This window comes from Nerophis lumbriciformis, linkage group LG22 (genome assembly GCF_033978685.3).
Source record: "Nerophis lumbriciformis linkage group LG22, RoL_Nlum_v2.1, whole genome shotgun sequence".
Classification (NCBI taxonomy): domain Eukaryota; kingdom Metazoa; phylum Chordata; class Actinopteri; order Syngnathiformes; family Syngnathidae; genus Nerophis; species Nerophis lumbriciformis.
This window is the reverse complement of record NC_084569.2, coordinates 37,950,524-37,977,458: the sequence shown is the minus strand read 5'-3', so window position 1 is coordinate 37,977,458 and position 26,935 is coordinate 37,950,524. Positions and strand designations below refer to the sequence as shown.

At 40.8% G+C, this 26,935-nt stretch overlaps 2 protein-coding genes across 3 annotated transcripts in view; both read left to right on the top strand.

Moving 5' to 3' along the window:
* Positions 1-2,272, top strand: part of fam20cl (family with sequence similarity 20 member C, like) — a 56,592-nt gene extending 54,320 nt beyond the window's left edge. Inside the window, exon 11 of the mRNA XM_061973826.1 lies at positions 2,244-2,272. Coding sequence (XP_061829810.1) covers positions 2,244-2,272 — 29 coding nt within the window. The remainder of the gene's footprint in view (positions 1-2,243) is intronic.
* A 12,811-nt stretch (positions 2,273-15,083) lies between these two features.
* aldh3b1 (aldehyde dehydrogenase 3 family, member B1) overlaps positions 15,084-26,935 on the top strand; it is a 41,823-nt gene continuing 29,971 nt past the window's right edge. The window contains exons 1-4 of one of the 2 annotated variants that reach the window (XM_061973832.1): positions 15,084-15,213; positions 15,437-15,601; positions 15,671-15,781; positions 20,339-20,459. In XM_061973832.1, the coding sequence (XP_061829816.1) occupies positions 15,440-15,601; positions 15,671-15,781; positions 20,339-20,459 (394 nt within the window). In that variant the 5' untranslated portion in view covers positions 15,084-15,213; positions 15,437-15,439. Of the gene's footprint in view, positions 15,214-15,409; positions 15,602-15,670; positions 15,782-20,338; positions 20,460-26,935 lie in introns of both variants that reach the window. The other variant, XM_061973831.1, reaches the window with a different exon arrangement.

Sequence of the window (26,935 nt, the reverse complement as noted above, 5' to 3'; positions counted from 1 at the left end):
TGTCGGTGCGGTGGGTGCGGTGGTGACCCTGGACGTGCGTCGGGCCCTTCTCGCGGATCGCCTCAGCTACGGCTCCCGGTGGGGCCCTCTCGGGGGAAGGGGCCTCGGTCCCGGACCCCGGCGAGGCGTCCCTTCTCCGCTCCGTAAAAGTGTCCATCTCTTTTTTTTTTTTTCTTCTGTTGTGGCATATGCTGCAGGTGCCTGCTCGTTTTTCGTATGTGGGTAACAACATTTAACTATATATATATATTTCCGAATTGGTTTAACTGCCACCCGCCTGAATCTATTTAAAAATCTTTTCTTTTTTTTTTTTCAACCACCCGACCCAACCCGCGGATAAAATCTAATTTTTTTTAATTTCATCTGCCCGATCCGCGGATAATCTGCGGACTCCGCGGTTGTGCCCGCAAACCGCGCATCTCTAATATATATATATATATATATATATATATATATATATATATATATATATATATATATATATATATATATATATATATATATATATATATTTATATATATATAAATAAAATAAATACTTGAATTTCAGTGTTCATTTATTTACACATATACACACACATAACACTCATCTACTCATTGTTGAGTTAAGGGTTGAATTGTCCATCCTTGTTCTATTCTCTGTCACTATTTTTCTAACCATGCTGAACACCCTTTCGCAGGTACCCAGAAAGGTTTCGAGTACCACCAAAAAAACTGAATCTCTGAAGACAGTATAAAAATCTGTGTTCAATGTGTACAAATACTGCTTGTATAATAAGCATGTTATTTTTTACAAATGAGGGTTAAGCGTTCAGTTCTAAAAAAAAAAAAAAAGAATGTGGCTTAAGTACAGTTTTTTAATTGAGCTGCTGCATTTTTTGGTTGGGTTGTTTATTTATTTTGAGTAACTTCTATACATTTCTAAAAGGGGAGGAATGTAATAGAGTGATCTATGTTTGTCTGTTGCCATCTCCTGGTGAATGTTGGCTATAGCGTACTGGGGTTACTTTTTGGTTGGCCAACGATTTACGCGGTGTTGCGCACCTGACGTCACTCAGGTCCGCATGGAGCTGGAGGGGGCGTGGCTTCCAGCTCCGCCTGAATTTCGGGAGATTTTCGGGAGAAAATTTGTCCCGGGAGGTTTTCGGGAGAGGCGCTGAATTTCGGGAGTCTCTTGGAAAATCCGGGAGGGTTGGCAAGTATGGTGTAAATAAAAAGTAATGTTGTAACAAATAATATTTCTATTAAATAGGCTTTACTTTGCATTTTAATTAACGTGGGATTATTTTTTGTATTTAGAAATAATAGTACAAACTTTTTTCTTTTTTTTCTCCAACATTTGTGGCACTGGCGTGGCGCCCCCTGATGGACGGCGCCCTTAGCATTTGCCTATACGGCCTAAGCCACGGGCCGGCCCTGCACATAGCCACACACCACATATACTTTTGGATCTAGTTCACACTCCATTTTCCTTAGTTTATATTTGTATTGTTTGATTATTATATATATATATATATATAATAAATCATTGTACATACTGCCATCTAGTGTCTGTCGCCGTCACCTCCCCTTAGTCCAACCATTACAATATTGGCTCTTAACTAATCATTAAGTACTTATTAATGCCTTATTCGGCATGGCCTTATTATAACCCTGTTTCTATATGAGTTAGGAAATATAAACGGAATACAACGATTTGCAAATCATTTTCAACCCATATTCAATTGAATATGCTACAAAGACAACATATTTGATGTTCAAACTCATAAACTTTATATATTTTTTTGTAAATAATAATTAACTTAGAATTTCATGGCTGCAACACGTGCCAAAGTAGTTGGGAAAGGGCATGTTCACCACTGTGTTACATGGCCTTTCCTTTTAACAACACTCAGTAAAGGTTTGGGAACTGAGGAGACACATTTTTGAAGCTTCTCAGGTGGAATTCTTTCCCATTCTTGCTTGATGTACAGCTTAAGTTGTTCAACAGTCCGGGGGTCTCCGCTGTGCTATTTTAGGCTTCATAATGCGCCACACAGATCAGGTCTGGACTACAGGCAGGCCAGTCTAGTACCTGCACTCTTTTACTATGAAGCCACGTTGATGTAACACGTGGCTTGGCATTGTCTTGCTGAAATAAGCAGGGGCGTCCATGGTAACGTTGCTTGGATGGCAACATATGTTGCTCCAAAACCTGTATGTACCTTTCAGCATTAATGGCGCTGTGGAGAGGCGGGGCCGGCGGTCCGACACCGGGCCCGCTCCAAGATAGCGGCGAGGGGGCGTGGTCTGCGGACCCGCGTCCAAATGGACTACAGGTGCGTGGGTCGGGCAGCTGAGCACAATCAGATTATCTGTCTGTGTATAAAAGGGTGACAGCCGAGAGAGACGAGAGGAGAGGTGGAGAGCCAGAGGCAAGACGCGGAGCACAGTACACCGCGAGAGCGAGACGGAGAAAAGGCAGCTGCTGAAAAGCACGCCAAAGGCGACGTGCTGCTGAAAAGCAGACGGCGGACCGAAGGAAACCATTCGTGTGCTCACGTAAGAAAAGGCAGCTGCTGAAAATCACGCCAAAGACTCTGTTCCCGAAAAATAAAGAAGTCTAAACCATCTCACGATAATGCCTTCCCTGGAATGGTCCTGAGAACTCACCCGGAAGCAAGGGTCTTCCACAGGCGCCTTCACTGCACGTAAGCAGCTAAGCCCGTGACCTTCGATCCCTCAGGCTGTACTGCATCAACAAGCGACATCAGTGTGTAAAGGATATCACCACATGGGCTCAGGAACACTTCAGAAACCCACTGTCAGTAACTACAGTTGGTCGCTACATCTGTAAGTGCAAGTTAAAACTCTCCTATACAAGGCGAAAACCGTTTATCAACAACACCCAGAAACGCCGTCGGCTTCGCTGGGCCTGAGCTCATCTAAGATGGACTGATACAAAGTGGAAAAGTGTTCTGTGGTCTGACGAGTCCACATTTCAAATTGTTTTTGGAAACTGTGGACGTCGTGTCCTCCGGACCAAAGAGGAAAAGAACCATCCGGATTGTTATAGGCGCAAAGTGTAAAAGCCAGCATGTGTGATGGTATGGGGGTGTATTAGTGCCCAAGACATGGGTAACTTACACATCGGTGAAGGCGCCATTAATGCTGAAAGGTACATACAGGTTTTGGAGCAACATATGTTGCCATCCAAGCAACGTTACCATGGACGCCCCTGCTTATTTCAGCAAGACAATGCCAAGCCACGTGTTACATCAACGTGGCTTCATAGTAATAGAATGTGGGTCTCTTATTGAAAATGTGTGGCGCATTATGAAGCCTAAAATAGCACAATGAAGACCCCCGGACTGTTGAACAACTTAAGCTGTACATCAAGCAAGAATGGGAAAGAATTCCACCTGAGAAGTTTAAAAAATGTGTCTCCTCAGTTCCCAATCGTTTACTGAGTGTTGTTAAAAGGAAAGGTGATGTAACACAGTGGTGAACATGCCCTTTCCCAACTACTTTGTCACGTGTTGCAGCCATGAAATTCTAAGTTAATTATTATTTGCAAAAAAAAAAAAAAGTTTATCAGTTTGAACTTTAAGTATGTTGTCTTTGTAGTGCATTCAACTGAATATGGGTTGAAAAGGATTTGCAAATCATTGTATTCCGTTTATATTTACATCTAACACAATTTCTCAACACATATGGAAACGGGGTTTGTATATGTTGCTCCAAAACCTGTATGTACCTTTCAGCATTAATGGTGCCTTCACAGATGTGTAAGTTACCCATGTCTTGGGCACTAATACACCCCCATACCATCACACATGCTGGATTTTCAACTTTGCGCCTATCACAATCCGGATGGTTCTTTTCCTCTTTGGTCCGGAGGACACGACGTCCACAGTTTCCAAAAACAATTTGAAACGTGGACTCGTCAGACCACAGAACACTTTTCCACTTTGTATCAGTCCATCTTAGATGAGCTCAGGCCCAGCGAAGCCGACGGCGTTTCTGGGTGTTGTTGATAAACGGTTTTCGCCTTGCATAGGAGAGTTTTAACTTGCACTTACAGATGTAGCGACCAACTGTAGTTACTGACAGTGGGTTTCTGAAGTGTTCCTGAGCCCATGTGGTGATATCCTTTAGACACTGATGTCGCTTGTTGATGCAGTACAGCCTGAGGGATCGAAGGTCACGGGCTTAGCTGCTTACGTGCAGTGATTTCTCCAGATTCTCTGAACTCTTTGATGATATTACGGAGCGTAGATGGTGAAATCCCTAAATTCCTTGCAATAGCTGGTTGAGAAAGGTTTTTCTTAAACTGTTCAACAATTTGCTCACGCATTTGCTGACAAAGTGGTGACCCTCGCCCCATCCTTGTTTGTGAATGAATTGTTTGTGAATTTTTATACCCAATCATGGCACCCACCTGTTCCCAATTAGCCTGTTCACCTGTGGGATGTTCCAAATAAGTGTTTGATGAGCATTCCTCAACTTTATCAGTATTTATTGCCACCTTTCCCAACTTCTTTGTCACGTGTTGCTGGCATCAAATTCTAAAGTTAATGATTATTTGCACAAAAAAAAAAATGTTTATCAGTTTGAACATCAAATATGTTGTCTTTGTAGTGCATTCAATTGAATATGGGTTGAAAATGATTTGCAAATCATTGTATTCCGTTTATATTTACATCTAACACATTTTCCCAACTCATATGGAAACGGGGTTTGTATTAGTGGAGCCCCAGCAAAGTGTAAACCTTTGATCAATAGCAGGTCCTCAAAATCTCACACTTAATATCTAATGAATGCATTCTTTTGATATAAATCCTGTTTTTATTTCTTAGTTAGGAGAACTATTTTCCCCGCAACATAAGTTTTACATTTTGACATCAAGAGTACATGTTAATACAGACTGATAGAAAAGACAAGACATATGAGATCCACTTGCACAATAGTGACCACTAGTGGATGGAAGTGCACTTGCATGGTGTACCACTTCAAAGTTGAGGTCTACTCTCAACTTTACCAACATGGCAGTGCGAATGTTGTTTATCCTGTTTTTGCAGCTGAACTTGGAGATTATTCGTTTTTCTAAATACTCACTTGTCCAAAAATAGCCGTCTTCGTTGTCTGTTCCCATTTAACTAAATAGATTAGTGCAGAGGTGTCAAAGTCGTTTTTAACTGAGGGCCACATCGCAGTTATGTTCGGCCCCAGAGGGCCGTTTCTAACAGTGAATACTATTACTACACCATTTTTTGATGAATTTTACTAGAACTAAAATGTAAAAAAATATGGTAAGTTGCAATAATATCACCTAAAAATTTAGTGTATATTACTTTAAGTGGAAAAACAGTACTGCTGTTTTTATGGTAAAAAAAAAAAAAAATTTTAAAATGGCAGCTCAGTGGCCAGAATTTTCCTGTAAAATGTACTTTTTTTTTTACTGTAAATAAAAAAAACTGCAATTTTACAGTAAAATTTTGGCAACTGCACTGCCAGTTTTTTTTGTTTTTTTACCGCAAATCAACAGCTGTAGATTTTTCGGTGTATTACTGTAAATGCCCAAACGGCACCGCAGTTTATTACAGTAAAAAAAAAGTACTGTGTTTTTCATTTACAGAAAAATGCTGTAAAAACCACAATAAATTTCACAATTTTACCATGAAATGTATTGTTACTTTTACACGGCACAATTTGATGGATAGCTTTGAAATTATTGCTATTAGTATTTATTTCTATTTAAAAAATGGTTAGAATGTTTGATAATATATTTTTGCATAATTAAACAATATTTAAGTTAACATAATTTGCGATTACATGGAGTACATAATTTTTTTTCCTCCCAAAATAGAAATAAATTATACATGTATTTAGAAACAGTACTTTATTGATGCATATTATTTCCAGGCTTTTGAGGGCCAAATAAAATGAAGTGGCGGGCCACATCTGGCCCTCGGGCCTTGAGTTTGATACTTGTGGATTAGTGGCTTATGCTGCTAGAGAGGTATCCTTGCTACTTGCTTACTTGCTACTTACTGCTTTCACAATAGTCGGAGTCAATGTCCATAAGGTCCGTAGTATTATTTTTATAGTGTTAACAGACTTCCTTAAAGTCAGAAAGGATGTACCGGTATTCATCTGACACTTTGTGTCAAAGCTACAAACTTGATTGGTCAGAGCTGACCGGGGTTTCACCTTTGAAGCCTGTACAGAAAGGGTCACGGATCTTCATTCTTAAAATACAATGTATATATTAGAACTGTTAGGTAGACTTTTGACAAGAACAAAAACGTTTGATCATATTAGGCCTATACTGTATATACCTTTCAGTGACGTGCGGTGAGGTTGATGGCTGGTGAGGCACTGACTTCATCACAGTCAGATTTACAAACATATGAACCCTAAAGAGTATCTTATTCACCATTTGATTGGCAGCAGTTAACGGGTTATGTTTAAAAGCTCATACCAGCATTCTTCCCTGCTTGGCACTCAGCATCAAGGGTTGGAATTGGGGGTTAAATCACCAAAAATTATTCCCGGGCGCGGCGCCGCTGCTTCCCACTGCTCCCCTCACCTCCCAGGGGGTGATCAAGGGGATGGGTCAAATGCAGAAGACAAATTTCATTACACCTAGTGTGTGTGTGACAATCATTGCTACTTTAACTTAACTTTAACTTTACACATACAAACTGTAGCACACAAAAAAGCACATTTAATTAAAAAAAACGTTATTATGGTCTTACCTTTACTTATAACATAAGTCCATGAGCCGCTGTTGTGCTGGATTAATGCACCCCCTGATTGGAGTGTTATATCAACTAAAGCCCTCACTTAAACTTTCCACGTGCAAGATTGAATCTATTTTAAAAAGTGTAACCGAGGGTTTATAAATGTCGCCTATACTGTATGAAACTACAAAATAACAAACACGGAGGCTCCAGTTTACACGAGGACCACTTTATTTACCTTCTTTCAAAAACTTCCGCTCCACTCCAACGTGTCATCACTTCCGCTCTTAGCGCCTTCAAAATAAGAGCTCAAGGCATATACTGTATAACAGCGCATAACAGGAACTTAACATCACAAAGAGGAAAGCCCATAAAAATAGGTTACAAAAGTTATTTAATAAGAAGCCAAAAAGTGCAAAAACAATAATGTTCGTGTTGGAGGAGTGTACATTAGGTACACCTGCAGAATGCAGGTGTACCTAATGTTGTGGCCCTAATGTTGTGGCCCTAATGTTGTGGCCCTGCAGTCATTCACAACTCCTCCATTATTGTTTTTGCACTTTTTGGCTTCTTATGAAATAACTTTTTTAAATAGATTCAATCTTGCACGTGGAAAGTTTAAGTGTGGGTTTTAGTTGATAGAACACTCCCGTCAGGGGTTGCCGTGCATTCTACGGCGAGGGTGCAGGAGGCGAGCCTCAGCCAGTGCGTCTTTTGCAGCCGTTTTATGATCGCTCAGCACAAGAAATACTTTACACACATACAGTTGTTGACAAAATACACTGTACATTATATACCTCAGCTAACTAAACTATGGAAATGTATAATATAGTTCATATAGCAATACGGTCTCACTGCACAGCAGGCCAGCAGTTAGCCGAGTCCGGAATCCATGTTGAGGCACTGAGTGACGTGCCTCAACTGGCTGCTGTTCACCGCACCGTCTCTTCTCAGTATTTGAACGGCAAATGTGAAAATTCAGCGATTTTAAATAAAAATAATCTAAAACTGGTGAAGTTAAATGGAAAATAACTTTATAGTATAATCACTGGATATATATAACAATTTAATAACGTTTTTTTCTTTTTACATTTTTTTTCTTTCCATGATGGCAGGTGAGGCCCCGCCTCACCTGCCTCTAGTGACTGCACGTCACTGATACCTTTATATACATATATACTTATATATATACCTATACTGGCTCACCTGCACTGGCTTAAGATGTGACTTTAAGGTTTTACTACTTACCTATAAAATACTACACGGTCTAGCTCCGTCCTATCTTGTCGATTGTATTGTACCATATGTCCCGGCAAGAAATCGGCGTTCCAAGAACTCCGGCTTATTAGTGATTCCCAGAGCCCAAAAACAGTCTGAGGGCTATAGAGCGTTTTCTATTGGGGCTCCAGTACTATGGAATGCCCTCCCGGTAACAGTTAGAGATGCTACCTCAGTAGAAGCATTTAAGTCCCATCTTAAAACTCATTTGTATACTCTAGCCTTTAAATAGACCCCCCTTTTAGACCAGTTGATCTGCCGTCTCTTTTCTGCTCTGGCCCCCTTCTCCTGCGTGGAGAGGTTATTAGGTGACCACAGATGAGGCGCGAGCTGTTCAAAGTCGGGACCCGGGGTGGACCATAGATCTGTGCATCAGTTGGGGACGTCTCTGCGCTGCTGACTTGTCTCCACTCAAGATGGCCCCACTATGGACTGGACTCTCACACCATTAACTAGATCCACTCGACACCCATTGCACCGGTCGCCCAGGGGGGGTCCCCACATCTGCGGTCCCCTCCGAGGTTTCTCATTGTCATCCCATTGGGTTGAGTTTTTTCTTGCCTTGATGTCATACTTGCCAACCCTCCCGGATTTTCCGGAAGACTCCCGAAATTCAGCGCCTCTCCCGAAAACCTCCCGGGACAAATTTTCTCCCGAAAATCTTCCGAAATTCAGGCGGAGCTGGAGGCCACGCCCCCTCCAGCTCCATGCGGACCTGAGTCCGCTTTCCCACAATATAAACAACGTGCCTGCCCAATCATTATAACTGTAGAATGATCGAGGGCGAGTTCTTGGTTTCTTATGTGGGTTTATTGTTAGGCTGTTTCATTAACGTCCTCGCAGCGCGGTAACAACACACAACAACAGCAGTCACGTTTTCGTCTACCGTAAAATAGTTCGTCTGCCGTAAACAGCAATGTTGTGACACTCTTAAACAGGACAATACTATATATATATATATATATATATATATATATATATATATATATATATGTATATATAGATATATATATACATATATATATACATATAATAAAAGAAATATATATTTATATCTAGAATTCACTGAAAGTCAAGTATTTCTTTTATATATATATATATATATATATATATATATATATATATATATATATATATATATATATATATATATATATATGAAATACTTGACTTTGTCATGTCTGTGTAATCATGTTTTGTCTTAGTCATGTTTTGTTTAGTTATTGGACTTTTTAGTTTCTGGCTTTTCACTCCCTTGTCTTGTTTCCATGATTACCCATTAGTTTCACCTGTTCTACGTTTGGACTCATTGTGCACTCTTGTTTGTCACCATAGCAACCCATTAGTTTTCACCTGTCACGTCACGCACCTGTTTCACGTTTTGAGTCACGCACCTGTTTTCGTTAATCATGTCTGTAGTATTTAAGTTAATTGTTTTTCAGTTTGTCTTTCTGGTGACATCCCCACATTTATGCTCTGCACATTTCTGACTCTTTTTTCATGTCCATCGTTCACGCTGCTCCTTTTTGTCCATGCCAAGTAAGTTTTGTTTATTATTGCCACAGTTAGTGTTTTTTGTTGTTCATAGTTTTTGCCTTTGTGCAAGTGTTTGGTTTCATTGTTTGTTCTCCGCCATTGTGCGCGCCTTTTGTTTACTTCCTTGTTTTGTATTTATAGTGTTTAAATAAAAATGTACCTTCATTCCCGTCTCGCCCGAGCCAACTTTCCGTTGCCTTCGAGAAAAACTAAACCCCAGGACCAAGTCATGACGAACTTGGTGAATTCTAGCTGTAAATATACTCCTCCCCTCTTAACCACGCCTCCGCCCCCACCCCCACACCCCACCTCCCAAAATCAGAGGTCTCAAGGTTGGCAAGTATGCCTGATGTGGGATCTGAGCCGAGGATGATGTTGTGGCTTGTGCAGCCCTTTGAGACACTTATGATGAAAAGCTATATAAATAAACTTTGATTGATTGATTGATTGATTGATTGATTGATAGTTTATGAAATCAACTACAAACAAAAAAAACATTGATTTTTATTTCAATCTTTAACAATACAAAGCACCAAAATATTCAACTCTGAGCGAAAATATTATCCTTATGCTAAATGATTTAATGTAAGTCTCATTAAGTCATACTCTCATTTGAAAAAACTTGCTTTAACTTCTGAATGAAGACATGTGACTTCAGAGACTATGTACACTCACACAGCTCCAGTTCGTATCACAGTCATTATTTAGAACAAACCAGAAATTCCAGTTCTCGGTCAAAGTCTTTTTACGTTTTTACATTTCCTCATGTGGTTGTACAGCATTCAACTGTCAACCTGAATGTAACATACAACCACAGCATTTCCGTGTTCAATATAAAAACTCTTGAAAAATACATCTTATCAAAGTATGACTTTCATCTGGTCTGGTCTGAAAGTATCATCTGGTCATCTGGTATTCAGCTGGTATTCATCTGTATTCATCAGTATTCATCTGGTCTGGTCTGAAAGTATCATCTGGTCATCTGGTATTCATCTGGTATTCATCAGTATTCATCAGTATTCATCTGGTCTGGTCTGAAAGTATGACCTTCATCTGGTCTGGTCTGACTTCTGCCTGTTCTGACTTCATCTGGTCTGGTCTGAAAGTATCATCTGGTCATCTGGTATTCAGCTGGTATTCATCTGTTTGACCGCATCTTTGGGTCGGGTGTGTTTTGCCGCAAAGCCGGTCCTTAAAAATATTCACTCAGGATAAACAAAGCTTTTGAATGCGTCCCTGGCATGCGTGTTAGATCGCCAACGGATATGAGCGATGTGTTATCTGTTTGTCCGTAAAGCAAACAATTCCCTTTACAAGTGTTCAATCGTATCTTACAAAGTATCGTAAAAACATGAGATCATACCAATTGGTGCCGCTGCTCTATATCAGCTTGTGTTACTTCTGTTTTGTTTGTTTTTTAAACTTCAGTTCATCTAAGTGTTGTGTGTAATGTACGTAGCAATATGCTCTAAAAGTGCTTGCGACTGTGACTGAGTTGTCTGGCAAGCATGATCACGCTGTTACGGTAGATGTTTGACAGTTGACAGAAGCTGTCAGTCATCACCCTCAAACAATGGTATCGAGCCTACGCTTTTGTTCTGCTGGCCCTGATTACAGGCGAACTTGTCCTCTTCAGACCCTGTGAAACAACTTCACTGTGGGAACATGGACTACGACGTGTGTACTCCCGATATGCACTACTCTTACTCAAAATGCAGCTGCCAGACTTTTGACCGGTGCACCCAGAACAGCCCATATTACCCCCATTTTATCCAGTCCTCATTGGCTTCCAGTCAAATTCCGCATTTTAGTCCTGACATTCTGTGCATTGCATGGTGGGGCCCTCAGTACATCACTGACTTGCTATGCTCCTACTCTTCAGGGTGCAGCTTCCGGTCTTCAGGCCAGGGTCTTCTAAAGATCCCAAAAACTCTTTTTAAAACCTGTGGAGACCTGGCATTCCAGGCTATAGCTCCCAGACTCTGGAACAATCTGCACCAGTCCTTCCGTGATCTTGACTGTGTTGAAACTTTTAAGAAACATTTGAAAATGTGTTAGAATAATTATGTATAAGTTATCACACAACTCTTATGCTTAAAGGCCGTTGCTATAGTTATTATCAATTGTGCTGAAGTTGTACTTTTCTATCTGTGCAAAGGCACAACTTGTAATCTTCCATTGCGAGTTGTCTCGTATCAGCAGTTTGTTTCCTGCTGACAGCCAAGGACGGACATCGAGTACCTCAACGCAGACAAAACAGAGACAGGGCCAAATCACGAGTGTCAGCACATTTTCGTTCTGAATAATCATGTATTGTGTCTACTGGGGCTGCTTGCATTACCCCTCCCTTCAGAAGCAGCCTCAGTGATGTTAACTCGGGACCTCCCGAATAAATAGAGGAGCATGTGAGACTGTACCTTAGAGCAGTGTTTTTCAACCTTTTTTGAGCCAAGGCACATTTTTTTGCGTTGAAAAAATGCGGAGGCACACCACCAGCAGAAATCATTAAAAAACGAAACTCAGTTGACAGTAAAAAGTCGTTGTCACAATTGTTGGATATGACTTTAAACTATAACCAAGCATGCATCAATATAGCTCTTGTCTCAAAGTAGGTGTACTGTCACCACCTGTCACATCACACCCTGACTTATTTTGAGTTTTCTGCTGTTTTCCTGTGTGTAGTGTTTTACTTCTTGTCTTGCGCTCCTATTTTGATGGCTTTTTCTCTTTTTTGGGTATTTTCCTGTAGCAGTTTCATGTCTTCCTTTGAGCGATATTTCCCGCATCTACTTTGTTTTAGCAATCAAGAATATTTTAGTTGTTTTTATTCTTTTTTGTGGGGACATTATTGATTGTCATGTCATGTTCGGATGTACATTGTGGACGCCGTCTTTGCTCCACAGTAAGTCTTTGCTGTCCTCCAGCATTCTGTTTTTGTTTACTTTGTAGCCAGTTCAGTTTTAGTTTTGTTCTGCATAGCCTTCCCTAAGCTTCAATGCCTTTTCTTAGGGGCACTCACCTTTTGTTTAGTTTTGGTTTAAGCATTAGATACCTTTTTACCTGCACCCTGCCTCCCGCTGTTTCCGACATCTACCTGCTGCCACCTACTCATATGGAAGAGTATTACACGGTTACTCTGTTGAGCTTTAGACAGCACTGACCAGTCAACAACAACACATCAACAACCTCTAGTGACTGCACGTCACTGTCAACGTCACAACCTGACGTTGAATAAACGTTGTCAAAGAGCATGTTGTTTCAACGTTGTATTTGTGTTGTACAATTTGGTTTGGGAAATTATCAAAATTCAATGGTCAAATCAACATCAGAACCCAACATTCACTGAAAGTCAAGTATTCCTAGCTATAAATATACTCCTCCCCCCTCAACCCCGCCCCCACTGAAAGTCAAGTATTTATTTTATTTTGATTGATTGATTGAGACTTTTATTAGTAGATTGCACAGCGAAGTACATATTCCGTACAATTGACCACTAAATGGGGGGGGGGGGGGGGGTTAGGTTTGGTTGTTATCATCACGTCAGTCATCAACAATTGAGAACAGAGAAATGGATATTGAAACAGTGTAGGTCTGACTTGGTAGGATATGGACAGCAAGTAGTGGACATAGAGAGAGAGCGAGAGAGAGAGAGAGAGAGAGAGAGAGAGAGAGAGAGAGAGAGAGAGAGAGAGAGAGAGAGAGAGAGAGAGAGAGAGATCAGAAGGCATAAGAAAAAGTATCTACATTTGATTATTTACATTTGATTATTAACAATCCGGGGAGGGTGTTAGTTTAGGGTTGAAGTTGCCTGGAGGTGTACTTTTATTGCGATTTTGAAGGATGATAGAGATGCCCTTTCTATACTATATATATATATATATATATATATATATATATATATATATATATATATATATATATATATATATATATATATATATATATCCATCCATCCCCATCTTCTTCCGCTTATCCGAGGTCGGGTCGCGGGGGCAGCAGCTTAAGCAGGGAAGCCCAGACTTCCCTCTCCCCAGCCACTTCATCCAGCTCCTCCCGGGGGATCCCGAGGCGTTCCCAGGCCAGCCGGGAGACATAGTCTTCCCAACGTGTCCTGGGTCTTCCCCGCGGCCTCCTACCGGTCGGACGTGCCCTAAACACCTCCCTAGGGAGGCGTTCGGGTGGCATCCTGACCAGATGCCCGAACCACCTCATCTGGCTCCTCTCCATGTGGAGGAGCAGCGGCTTTACTTTGAGCTCCCCCCGGATGGCAGAGCTTCTCACCCTATCTCTAAGGGAGAGCCCCGCCACCCGGCGGAGGAAACTCATTTCGGCCGCTTGTACCCGTGATCTTGTCCTTTCGGTCATAACCCAAAGCTCATGACCATAGGTGAGGATGGGAACGTAGATCGACCGGTAAATTGAGAGCTTTGCCTTCCGGCTCAGCTCCTTCTTCACCACAACGGATCGATACAGCGTCCGCATTACTGAAGACGCCGCACCGATCCGCCTGTCGATCTCACCATCCACTCTTCCCTCACTCGTGAACAAGACTCCGAGGTACTTGAACTCCTCCACTTGGGGCAAGATCTCCTCCCCAACCCGGAGATGGCACTCTACCCTTTTCCGGGCGAGAACCATGGACTCGGACTTGGAGGTGCTGATTCTCATCCCAGTCGCTTCACACTCGGCTGCGAACCGATCCAGTGAGAGCTGAAGATCCTGGCCAGATGAAGCCATCAGGACCACATCATCTGCAAAAAGCAGAGACCTAATCCTGCAGCCGCCAAACCAGATCCCCTCAACGCCTTGACTGCGCCTAGAAATTCTGTCCATAAAAGTTATGAACAGAATCGGTGACAAAGGGCAGCCTTGGCGGAGTCCAACCCTCACTGGAAACGTGTCCGACTTACTGCCGGCAATGCGGACCAAGCTCTGGCACTGAGCATACAGGGAGCGGACTGCCACAATCAGACAGTCCGATACCCCATACTCTCTGAGCACTCCCCACAGGACTTCCCGAGGGACACGGTCGAATGCCTTCTCCAAGTCCACAAAACACATGTATAATAAATACTTGATATATATATATATATATATATATATATATATATATATATATATATATATATATATATATATATATATATATATATATATATATATATATAAAATAAATACTTGAATTTCAGTTAATTCTAGCTATAAATATACTCCTCCCCCTTATCCCCGCCCACCTCAAATCTCCCGAGTTTGAAGGTCTCAAGGTTGGCAAGTATGTTGGCAAGTATGGTTCTGCTACGGAGGCTTTTGGTGTTTTCTGAAATAATAAAGTAGCTTGTCTTTTTTTTTTTTTTATTGCAGTGTGTTTCATTTGTTTTCTTAAATTCAACTCGTGCTGTTTTTTTATTGTGTTTTTTTATGAAATTGTAATTATTTTGCACTTCTAGGCCACCGTAGATTGGCTCCAACCGCCCGCCCCTTATTTTCATAACTTTCAATCGGAAGTAGGGTTTTTTTTTTTTCATTGTTTTTTTTTGTTTTTTTGTTTTTTTACAAGCAGCTGCTGGACTCGTTTTCCAAGATCCATCGAAAAGCGTCCCACGCCCCTTACTACACCTCACACTGTCATCGGTGCTCCGGGGGGTTTCAAACGGAAGGGGGGAATAAATCTTAGGTAGGTACATTAATTATTACTTGTTCCACCCGGAAAATAATATTGGTGCAACTGATCATTTCCGCATTGGACTACCAAGCGTTAGAAGTAGAGGAAGTAACTCACTAAAGCTTAGTCATTTTCTTTCTATTCAAGTGAGGCGAGTTGAACAACTTGCCTGAAGTTTCCTGTTCTTTTTTTATGAGTCAATATTTAGTTGCTCCTGTGGTGTGTTTTACATGAGAGCATGGACTCCAAGAGTGACATTTTGGACAGATTGCGGCGGAGTTTCCGTTCTGGCGTCACGACGTCGGAGCAGTTTCGTGGTGCTCAGCTCACTCAGCTCATGTCCATGATTAAAGACAACGAGGAGGAGATTTTGAAAGCATTGCACAAGGACCTTGGGAAGGTAACACATGCATGCACATGCGTTTATTACACGTTTGTCACTTCACTGCTTTTTTTCCCCCTGCATCAGCCTAAATTTGAGGCGATTCTGGCCGAGATTGATATTGTGATCAATGAGCTGCACTATGCCATCGATAACCTGCACAACTGGATGCAGCCGGAGTATGTCACTAAGTCTCTGGTAAGTTGACTTTTAAGTTCAAGTTAAAGCACCAATGATTGTCACACACATACTTGCCAACCTTGAGACCTCAGAATTAGGGAGATATTCAAAAGACCCGCTGGGGGGGTGTATATATATATATATATATATATATATATATATATATATATATATATATATATATATATGTATATATATATATATATATATATATATATATATATATATATATATATATATATATATATATATATATATATATATATATGTATATATATATATATATATATATATATATTAGAGATGCGCGGGTAGGCAATTATTTCATCCGCAACCGCATCACAAAAGTCGTCAACCATCCGCATCCACCCGAATGAACATTTAATCAACACCGCACCCGCCCGTTGTTATATATCTAATATAGACGATGCAAGGCATTAGTGAGGTTATAAAGCTTTTGCCTGTTAAAGAAAGGAGACTGATCCAATGCAGCAATCATCTGGGAGCCGCGCTGAGCGCACCTCCAAGCGCGTGGAGGTGCGATGTCCCTCGCACCCGCGGCGGCTCCACCCGGGCTCGCGCCCGAGGCTTCAGCGCGCACCGCGGCGGCCATCCTACTCGTCGCGGCCTAGCCCTCGCGGCTCTCGCTGCCGGCGACGGCCGGGTATGGGCCCGACGCTCCAGCGCCATCCATTTTCAGGGCTAGTTGATTCGGCAGGTGGGTTGTTACACACTCCTTAGCGCAGCGTTTCTCAAAGTGTGGGGCGCGCCCCACTGGTGGGTAATAGAGACATGACAGGTGGGGCGCGAGGAACGGGAGGAAATTTCACTTAAAAAATTTTTTTTTAATTATTATATTCTTAGATTATTTTTTTTTACTATGCTTTCATTTTCTATACACACTGTAAATCACTTTGTGATTCTGTCTGTGAAATCCGCTATATAAATAAATGGAAATTACCGGTACTTATTTTTACTGTAGGCTTTATATTTCTCGGTACGAGCGAAAGTTTGACAGACATAGCAACAGTAACTAATGGGGGCGGGGCTAAGCGGAACAAACTTTCGCGCGGATGGGTAGCAGGATAATGTGTGGATCACAATTACACAAATATATACATTTGTGACTCACACCTCAAAGGTCGTCGAGCCAGAGCCAGCGCCTGCAGAGAAACAAAAATGTGACGGGCACACACTGTGTCATTCACCGAGAAGCACTCGCGTCAAGGCAGCTCAGCCCCGAACTCAATGAGGTTTTAACAGATGTTGTGAGCGCGGTAAATTTGATCAAAACACGACCACTGAAAGCGCGACTGTTCTCTGCACTGTGTGAGGAAATGGGAGCTGATCATAAAGCCGTGCTGTTTCACAGTGAAGCAAGGTGGCTCTCCTGGGGGAAAGTGCTGTCACTTGCCCTGTCTTGCCAAATGCATAGCTCCTCCTTTTTTTTTGCAAAGATTGCAAAGTGGCACTTTTATTGTATTTATTATTGAACTTGATGCAAGTTATTTGATTTATTATTGAACTTGATGCAAGTTATAACACTTTTTTTGATTTATTATTGAACGTGATGCAAGTTATAACACTTTTTGATTTATTATTGAACTTGATGCAAGTTATAACACTTTTTTGATTTATTATTGAACTTGATGCAAGTTATAACACTTTTTTTGATTTATTATTGAACTTGATGCAAGTTATAACACTTTTATTTGATTTATTATTGAACTTGATGCAAGTTATAACACTTTTTTGATTTATTATTGAACGTGATGCAAGTTATAACACTTGTTTTGATTTATTATTGAACTTGATGCAAGTTATAACAGTTTTTTTGATTTATTATTGAACATGATGCAAGTTATAACACTTTTTTGATTTATTATTGAACTTGATGCAAGTTATAACACTTTTTTTGATTTATTATTGAACTTGATGCAAGTTATAACACTTTTATTTGATTTATTATTGAACTTGATGCAAGTTATAACACTTTTTTGATTTATTATTGAACGTGATGCAAGTTATAACACTTGTTTTGATTTATTATTGAACTTGATGCAAGTTATAACACTTTTTTTGATTTATTGCTGAACTTGATGCAAGTTATAACACTTTTGTTTTATTTATTATTGAACTTGATGGAAGTTATTTTATTTATTATTGAACTTGATGCAAGTTATACCACAGCTGCACAGTTATTTTATTTATTATTGAACTTAATGTTATTTTATGTTATTGAGTTTGAATGTATACAACTTGATGTTCAATAAATTTGAAAATGTTAAAGCTTGGCATTAGCGCTCTGTTGGGGCGATGGGGGCAGGTGGGGCTTGAAAACTCCCCCTTGTCTAAAGTGGGGGATGACAAAAAAAGTTTGAGAACCACTGCCTTAGCGGGTTCCGACTTCCATGGCCACCGTCCTGTTGTCTATATCAACCAACACCTTTTCTGGGGTCTGATGAGCGTCGGCATCGGGCGCCTTAACCCGGCATTCGGTTCATCCCGCAGCGACAGTTCTGCTTGCTCCACCCCTTTCGTGAGCGCACTGCGCGCGGAGTGACCCCTGTTACGCGCCCCTGGCAACGGGGGTGGCGGGCAGGTAAGCTGCGCGGGCGGAGCGCGCGTAGTGACCCCTATTACGAGCCCCCGGTGGCGGGCAGGTAAGCTGCTTACCTGCTGCGCGTGACGCCGGCCGCGGCGAAGGCGGACGAGGCGGGGTGTCGGTGCGGTGGGCGCGGTGGTGACCCTGGACGTGCGTCGGGCCCTTCTCGCGGATCACCTCAGCTACGGCTCCCGGTGGGGCCCTCTCGGGGGAAGGGGCCTCGGTCCCGGACCCCGGCGAGGCGTCCCTTCTCCGCTCCGTAAAAGTGTCCATCTCTTTTTTTTTTCTTCTTCTGTTGTGGCATATGCTGCAGGTGCCTGCTCGTTTTTCGTATGTGGGTAACAACATTTAACTATGTATATATATTTCCGAATTGGTTTAACTGCCACCCGCCTGAATCTATTTAAATCTAATTTTTTTTTATTTTAACCGCCCACCCGACCCGCGGATAAAATCTTTTTTTTTTTTATTTCAACCGCCCGAACCGCGGATAATCCGCGGACTCCGCGGTTGTGTCCGCAAACCGCGCATCTCTAATATATATATATACATATATATATATACTAGGGGTGTAACGGTACACAAAAATTTTGGTTCGGTACTTACCTCGGTTTAGAGGTCACGGTTCGGTTCATTTTCGGTACAGTAAGAAAACAACAAAATATAAATTGTTGGGTTATTTATTTACCAAATTTGCAAAATCTTCCACCAAAAATATTTTTCTTAGTGGAATATTTGATGTGAAGTAATGGGAACCTTGGATAGGTCAATAATTCATAATAACATTGATTTTGAGTCAATATTATGTTTTGAGCAATGACAGTTTGAAAGAAAAAAAAACAGCTTTGTTTTATTAGTCAACATTGCAACTTTTTCTAAATTACATTTGACCTTTAACATACTTGCCAACCCTCCCGGATTTTCCGGGAGACTCCCGAAATTCAGCGCCTCTCCCGAAAACCTCCCGGGACAAATTTTCTCCCGAAATTCAGGCCCACAACATAAACAGCATACCTGCTCAATAACGTTATAAGTGTAGCATGATGGAGGGCGAGTTCTTGGTTTCTTATGTGGGTTTATTGTTAGGCAGTTTCATTAACGTCCTCCCAGCGCGGCAACAACACACAACAACAGCAGTCACGTTTTTGTATACCGTAAAGCAGTTCGTCTGCCGTAAACAGCAATGTTGTGACACTCTTAAACAGGACAATACTGCCATCTAGTGCATTTGATGAAAGCACTTTTGTGCGTGCTACACAGAATGCATCATGTTCAGCATGGTTCGAAAAATAGTGACAGAGAATAGAACAAGGATGGACAATTCAACCCTTAACTCAACAATGAGTAGATGAGTGTTATGTGTGTGTATATGTGTAAATAAATGAACACTGAAATTCAAGTATTTCTCTTATTTATTATATATATATATATATATATATATATATATATATATATATATATATATATATATATATATATATATAATAAAATACATATATATACATATACGTATATATATATATATATATATATATATATAGCTAGAATTCACTGAACGTCAAGTATTTCTTATATATATATATATATATATATATATATATATATATATATATATATATATATATATATATATATATGAAATACTTGACTTGGTGAATTCTAGCTGTAAATATACTCCTCCCCTTTTGGCCACGCCCCCGTCCCACCCCGAAATCAGTTGACAGTTTAACTGCACTTTTTGGGGAATTAGGCCTATCATTCACAATCATTATGAAAGACATGACGATGGATGGTATTTCATCAAATAAAACAGCTTCCAACCCAGGGCGGGCACGGCTGACTCTGTGGGTAGTCACGGCCTGCCCCAGCTCGCCCATGACGTCAGGACTGGCCTGCTGATACCTGTTAGCTGCTTCAGAAATCCCACAAGCCAGAGTGATTGTAATGTTGTATACTGTGTTTCATTTCAGGCCACAAAATTTGATGACTGTTTTGTGCGGAGAGAACCATTAGGGGTTGTGCTTATCATTGGACCGTGGAACTACCCGCTGCAGCTGCTTATCTTACCCATGGTTGGTGCCATTGCAGCAGGTATGATGTTTATGAAATGGCTGTCCAAAAAACCCCTGACAAAATCTTTCTTGTTTTGCTCTATTACAACTTTGTGTGGTCACATAAAAGACAGCACACCCTCGTTCAATCATGATTATTTACATTGTAAAACATTACAGAGGACTTGACTCGGTAGATTTAAATGCACGTACATGTATTTCACATAGTTAATTCGCTTCATTATGTTCACACTTCTACTTCCTGACTTCTGCAGTTTACATGTACTGGTAATAGTTTGTCCAAATAAATATCAATATAATATATTCTGCTAGTTTAGTCATATCAAGGTAGTTGTCTGTTGCTACTCGTTTATAAAGTACAACATGGCTCTCCAACCCATTGCTGGCATGCTGGGTAATAGGGCCTGACCGCTAAAGATTTTGGGGGGAAATCAGGGAATAAAAAATGTTGATAACCGATATATGGGCCAATCTTACAAGTAAAACTTGTTTTAAAAAGAAAAATACCTGATTTTGAAGGCTTAAAGGGGAACATTATCACCAGACCTATGTAAGCGTCAATATATACCTTGATGTTGCAGAAAAAAGACCATATATTTTTTTAACCGATTTCCGAACTCTAAATGGGTGAATTTTGGCGAATTAAACGCCTTTCTAATATTCGCTCTCGGAGCGATGATGTCACAACGTGACGTCACATCGGGAAGCAATCCGCCATTTTCTCAAACACCGAGTCAAATCAGCTCTGTTATTTTCCGTTTTTTTCGACTGTTTTCCGTACCTTGGAGACATCATGCCTCGTCGGTGTGTTGTCGGAGGGTGTAACAACACGAACAGGGACGGATTCAAGTTGCACCAGTGGCCCAAAGATGCCAAAGTGGCAAGAAATTGGACGTTTGTTCCGCACACTTTACCGACGAAAGCTATGCTACGACAGAGATGGCAAGAATGTGTGGATATCCTGCGACACTCAAAGCAGATGCATTTCCAACGATAAAGTCAAAGAAATCTGCCGCCAGACCCCCATTGAATCTGCCGGAGTGTGTGAGCAATTCAGGGACAAAGGACCTCGGTAGCACGGCAAGCAATGGCGGCAGTTTGTTCCCGCAGACGAGCGAGCTAAACCCCCTGGATGTCTTGGCTCACACCGTCCCTTATGCCACCGAAGATGATCAAGAGAAGAATATTGACCCTAGCTTCCCTGGCCTGCTGACATAAGGGTATGTCTACAGAATATATTACTTGATGAAAATTGGGCTGTCTGCACTCTCAAAGTGCATGTTGTTGCCAAATGTATTTCATATGCTGTAAACCTAGTTCATAGTTGTTAGTTTCCTTTAATGCCAAACAAACACATACCAATCGTTGGTTAGAAGGCGATCGCCGAATTCGTCCTCGCTTTCTCCCGTGTCGCTGGCTGTTGTGTCGTTTTCGTCAGTTTCGCTTGCATACGGTTCAAACCGATATGGCTCAATAGCTTCAGTTTCTTCTTCAATTTCGTTTTCGCTACCTGCCTCCACACTACAACCATCCGTTTCAATACATGCGTAATCTGTTGAATCGCTTAAGCCGCTGGAATCCGAGTCTGAATCCGAGCTAATGTCGCTATAGCTTGCTGTTCTTTCCGCCATGTTTGTTTGTGTTGGCTTCACTATGTGACGTCACAGGAAAATGGACGGGTGTTTATAACGATGGTTAAAATCAGGCACTTTGAAGCTTTTTTTTTTAGGGATATTGCGTGATGGGTACAATTTTGAAAAAAACTTCGAAAAATATAATAAGCCACTGGGAACTGATTTTTAATGGTTGTAACCCTTCTGAAATTGTGATAATGTTCCCCTTTAAATATAGTTGCAAACTAGGGGTGTAACGGTACGTGTATTTGTATTGAACCGTTTTGGTACGGGGGTTCCGGTTCGGTTCGGAGGTGTACCGAACAAGTTTCCACACGGACATATTAAGTAGCGTTTTGCACGTTGTGTAAACAATGCACACTGAGGCACAACACACGGCATGCTAGCAGCTAACGGGCTACGATAGGCTGACCATACGTCGTCTTTTCACCGGACATGTCCTCTTTTGCAAAGCAGTCAGGGCGGAGTTTCTTAAATGCCTCAAATGTCCGGCATTTTGAGGTAGGGTTGTGTGTATTTTCAATGTATGTTCAGGGTTAAGAAGGGGTTAAAAACAAAACAAATTGTGTGTGCAGCAGCATTGGTGAGGGAGGGGCAGATACAGAGACAGAGAGAGAGAGTTATGATAAACGCGCATGCGTCGCCAGGCTCTGCTTTTTATCCATAGATTTATCACATTTAATTTTTTATTATCTATAGCAGGGGTGTCAAAAGTGTGCCCCGGAGGCCATTTGCGGCCCACGGCTAATGTTTTAAAGGCCCACGACACATTCTAAAAATACTATTAAAATAAACAAAAACATAACAAAAGTGAAATAAAAAAGCTTAAATGTGAAATGTAATTTAGAAAAAGTTGCAATGTTGACTAATAAAACAAAGCTGTTTTTTTTTCCTTTCAAACTGTCATTGCTCAAAACATAATATTGAATCAAAATCAATGTTATTATGAATTATTGACCTATCCAAGGTTCCCATTACTTCACATCAAATATTACACTAAGAAAAATATTTTTGGTGGAAGATTTTGCAAATTTGATAAATAAATAACCCAAAAATGTATATTTTGTTGTTTTCTTACTGTACCGAAAATGAATCGAACCGTGACCTCTAAACCGAGGTACGTACCGAACCTAATTTTTTGTGTACCGTTACACCCCTATTGCAAACACTTGTAGTGGTGCCTCAACCTACGAGCACATTGCATTCTACAACCAAGCTCATAACTCAGAACACTCGCATTTCAAAACAGCCTCGCCCATTGAAATACATTTAAATCAATTTCATCTGTTCTTAATCCTGCCAAAACACCACAATTATAACATTTAAAATGCCTTTTAATAAGAAAAACAACCTTTTGAATAATAAACGCTGTTTGTTTACGACAGCATGTACTACAACGCTCCTTGCACATGCCTGTTGAAAAGACCGGTTGAGTCAGTAATCATTTTTATTATATAAACTTTGTAATTGTGAAAAAATATTGACAATTGTCAAACAAATGTGTCCCGTTAAACCACTAATGGTAACAAAAGCCAGCCGGTGGTGTTCTTGTTATATTTTTTGCTTTGAAAAATGTTACTGTAAAGAAGTTTAAAAACAGCACCTTTAATAGTATAGCAGTGATTTCCCAATTGTAGTTGTATACAGGCTCCATCTAGTGGTACGTCAAAGAATCACTTGAATAAAGTACTGCTTTATTTTCCTATATTCAAACAAAGTAGGATAGGATAGGACTTTATTGTCATTGCACAAGTACAACGAAACTTTGTTTTCAGCACAAACCCGTTCAAGATTAGACAAACAAACAGTGTACAGGGTTACAGAACAGGAACGCTGATGGGTCGCCACAAGGCGCCCCGTAAAAGATGGGAAAAAGGTAAAACGCTGGGGAAGGATGAGTAAAAAAATACAATCTAGACTGGGCTCCTAAGGGGGCCCAGTCTGGAGTGGGAAAAAAACCTCCATAGCAAAGCACATATACATATTACAACATGCATCTCGAGATATCTATAGCAACAGAGGGAAGGGAGTGCGGGGTCATGGTGGTAGGCCGCAGCTCTCAGGCGCTGACCATCCTTTCATCACCCCTATGGGATTTGCGTTAAGGGCGTTGGATTGGGGGGTATGTACAAACCCCGTTTCCATATGAGTTGGGAAATTGTGTTAGATGTAAATATAAACGGAATACAATGATTTGCAAATCCTTTTCAACCCATATTCAATTGAATGCACTACAAAGACAAGATATTTGATGTTCAAACTCATAAACTTTATTTTTTTTTTGCAAATAATAATTAACTTAGAATTTCATGGCTGCAACACGTGCCAAAGTAGTTGGGAAAGGGCATGTTCACCACTGTGTTACATGGCCTTTCCTTTTAACAACACTCAGTAAACGATTGGGAACTGAGGAGACACATTTTTGAAGCTTCTCAGGTGGAATTCTTTCCCATTCTTGCTTGATGTACAGCTTAAGTTGTTCAACAGTCCGGGGGTCTCCGTTGTGCTATTTTAGGCTTCATAATGCGCCACACATTTTCAATGGGAGACAGGTCTGGACTACAGGCAGGTCAGTCTAGTACCCGCACTCTTTTACTATGAAGCCACGTTGATGTAACACGTGGCTTGGCATTGTCTTGCTGAAATAAGCAGGGGCGTCCATGGTAACGTTGCTTGGATGGCAACATATGTTGCTCCAAAACCTGTATGTACCTTTCAGCATTAATGGCGCCTTCACAGATGTGTAAGTTACCCATGTCTTGGCCACTAATACACCCCCATACCATCACAGATGCTGGCTTTTCAACTTTGCGCCTATAACAATCCGGATGGTTCTTTTCCTCTTTGGTCCGGAGGACACGACGTCCAAAGATTTTATTCTTTTCATTGCATTCACATGCTGCAGTGGACAGTGGACAATTTAGCTTCATTATTAATGCAGTATCTGAAGCACCGTCTCCACGTGTGTTTATTGACAACAGGGTTATAACCTAGACACGTTAGCTCGTCGGCATGGTAACACGTGACGTGACAACAGCGGCGGTGTTAATGAAGCAGCGTCAGGCTGCTCACCGTGAGTGAAACGCTCGGTGAAATCGCGGATTAACGTTAAATATATGACGAGCCGCGAACGATGCAGCTATAACTTATCTACCTACAACCTATATTACCCTCGTATTTTGATCCGGTCGGTCCGTTCTTTTACTCCGCCGTCTTCTTCTTCTTCTTCTTCTTCTTCTTCTGGCCCACCAGGTGAATTAAGTGCTATTGGCGGAGTTACAATGCATAGTAGGCTACCGCCACCTACTGCACCGGAGGTGTAACTACAAGGTACATTCACAGACAGAGTCCCATTGCTTTTATGAGCGGTCGAGCGAGTCAAAAGCCGAAAAATCCATTTGTGGCGGACGTAATTCTTTCGTGGCGGGCCGCCACAAATAAATGAATGTGTGGGAAACACTGCGTTTGCGAGTAAAAATATATTTTGTTAAAATAATATAAATCTCCCCCAAGCCATTCTGAGAGATAATGAGCAAACCTGCATGTGGGAACCATAGTTCCCTTCAACTACAACAATTACAAAACCGGGGAAGTTGGTACGTTGTGTAAATGGTAAATAAAAACAGAATACAATGATTTGCAAATCCTTTTCAACCTATATTCAATTGAATACAATGCAAAGACAAGATACTTAACGTTTGAACTGGTAAACTTCGTTTTTTGCAAATGACCGCCTTTTTTACCGTATTTTTCGGATTATAAATCGCAGTTTTTTTCATAGTTCATTTCTTTTTATTCCTTTCATGAAAATGCATATATACAAGCCATGTACAGTTGACACTTTCATTGTTTTTTGTTTCTTCTACATTTCCATGATCAGAAAGGAGCAGATGGAAGAATACTATTCTTATATATATATATATATCTGCCCCCTTTTTAACACAAATTATTTTAGATGACTCTATCACTGTTCCCTCCACCAACACCCAAACTCCAAAATACTTGAAATTTTCGTTTAAGCATTTTCAAAATGACACGTCCAATCAAAATCAAAAATTTGTTTGATATAATTCCAGTTGTCTCTTCTTGTAACTCTTTTTAAATTCAAAGATATTCTTGCAACTTTTTAAGCCTTTGTCTAGAGAATTCCAGTAGTTTGGCCGGGGATGCGACTTATACTCTGGAGCGACTTATGTGTGAAATTATTAACACATTACCGTAAAATATCAAATAATATTATTTAGAAGCGACACCGAGGAAGAAGATTTCATGGGATTTAGCGATTAGGAGTGACAGATTGTTTGGTAAACGTATAGCATGTTCTATATGTTATAGTTATTTGAATGACTCTTACCATAATATGTTACGTTAACATACCAGTTGGTTATTTATGCCTCATATAACGTACACTTATTCAGCCTGTTGTTCTCTATTCTTTATTTATTTTAAATTGCCTTTCAAATGTCTATTCTTGGTGTTGGCTTATCAAATAAATTCCCCCAAAAAATGCGACTTATACTCCAGTGCGACTTATATATGTTTTTTTCCTTCTTTATTATGCATTTTCGGCCGGTGCGACTTATACTCCGGAGCGATTGATAATCCGGAAAATACGGTAATTGAAGATTCTGTATGTACAATGCAGGGCATCACCACAAATACACTCTCATTTACTGCACAATCCATGTTATCATGCTCCAACCTGAGCCGTTTTGCTATGTTTTTAAAGGAGCAGGAGACGTGTACCACTTTTTATGGGCATTTTAGAAGTAGTCGGGCATATTTACCTTTTTCTTTTACCGCTGAAGGTGCATTGGAGGGAGGCTGCAAATAATGCATGCTTCAATACATTTCTATCATA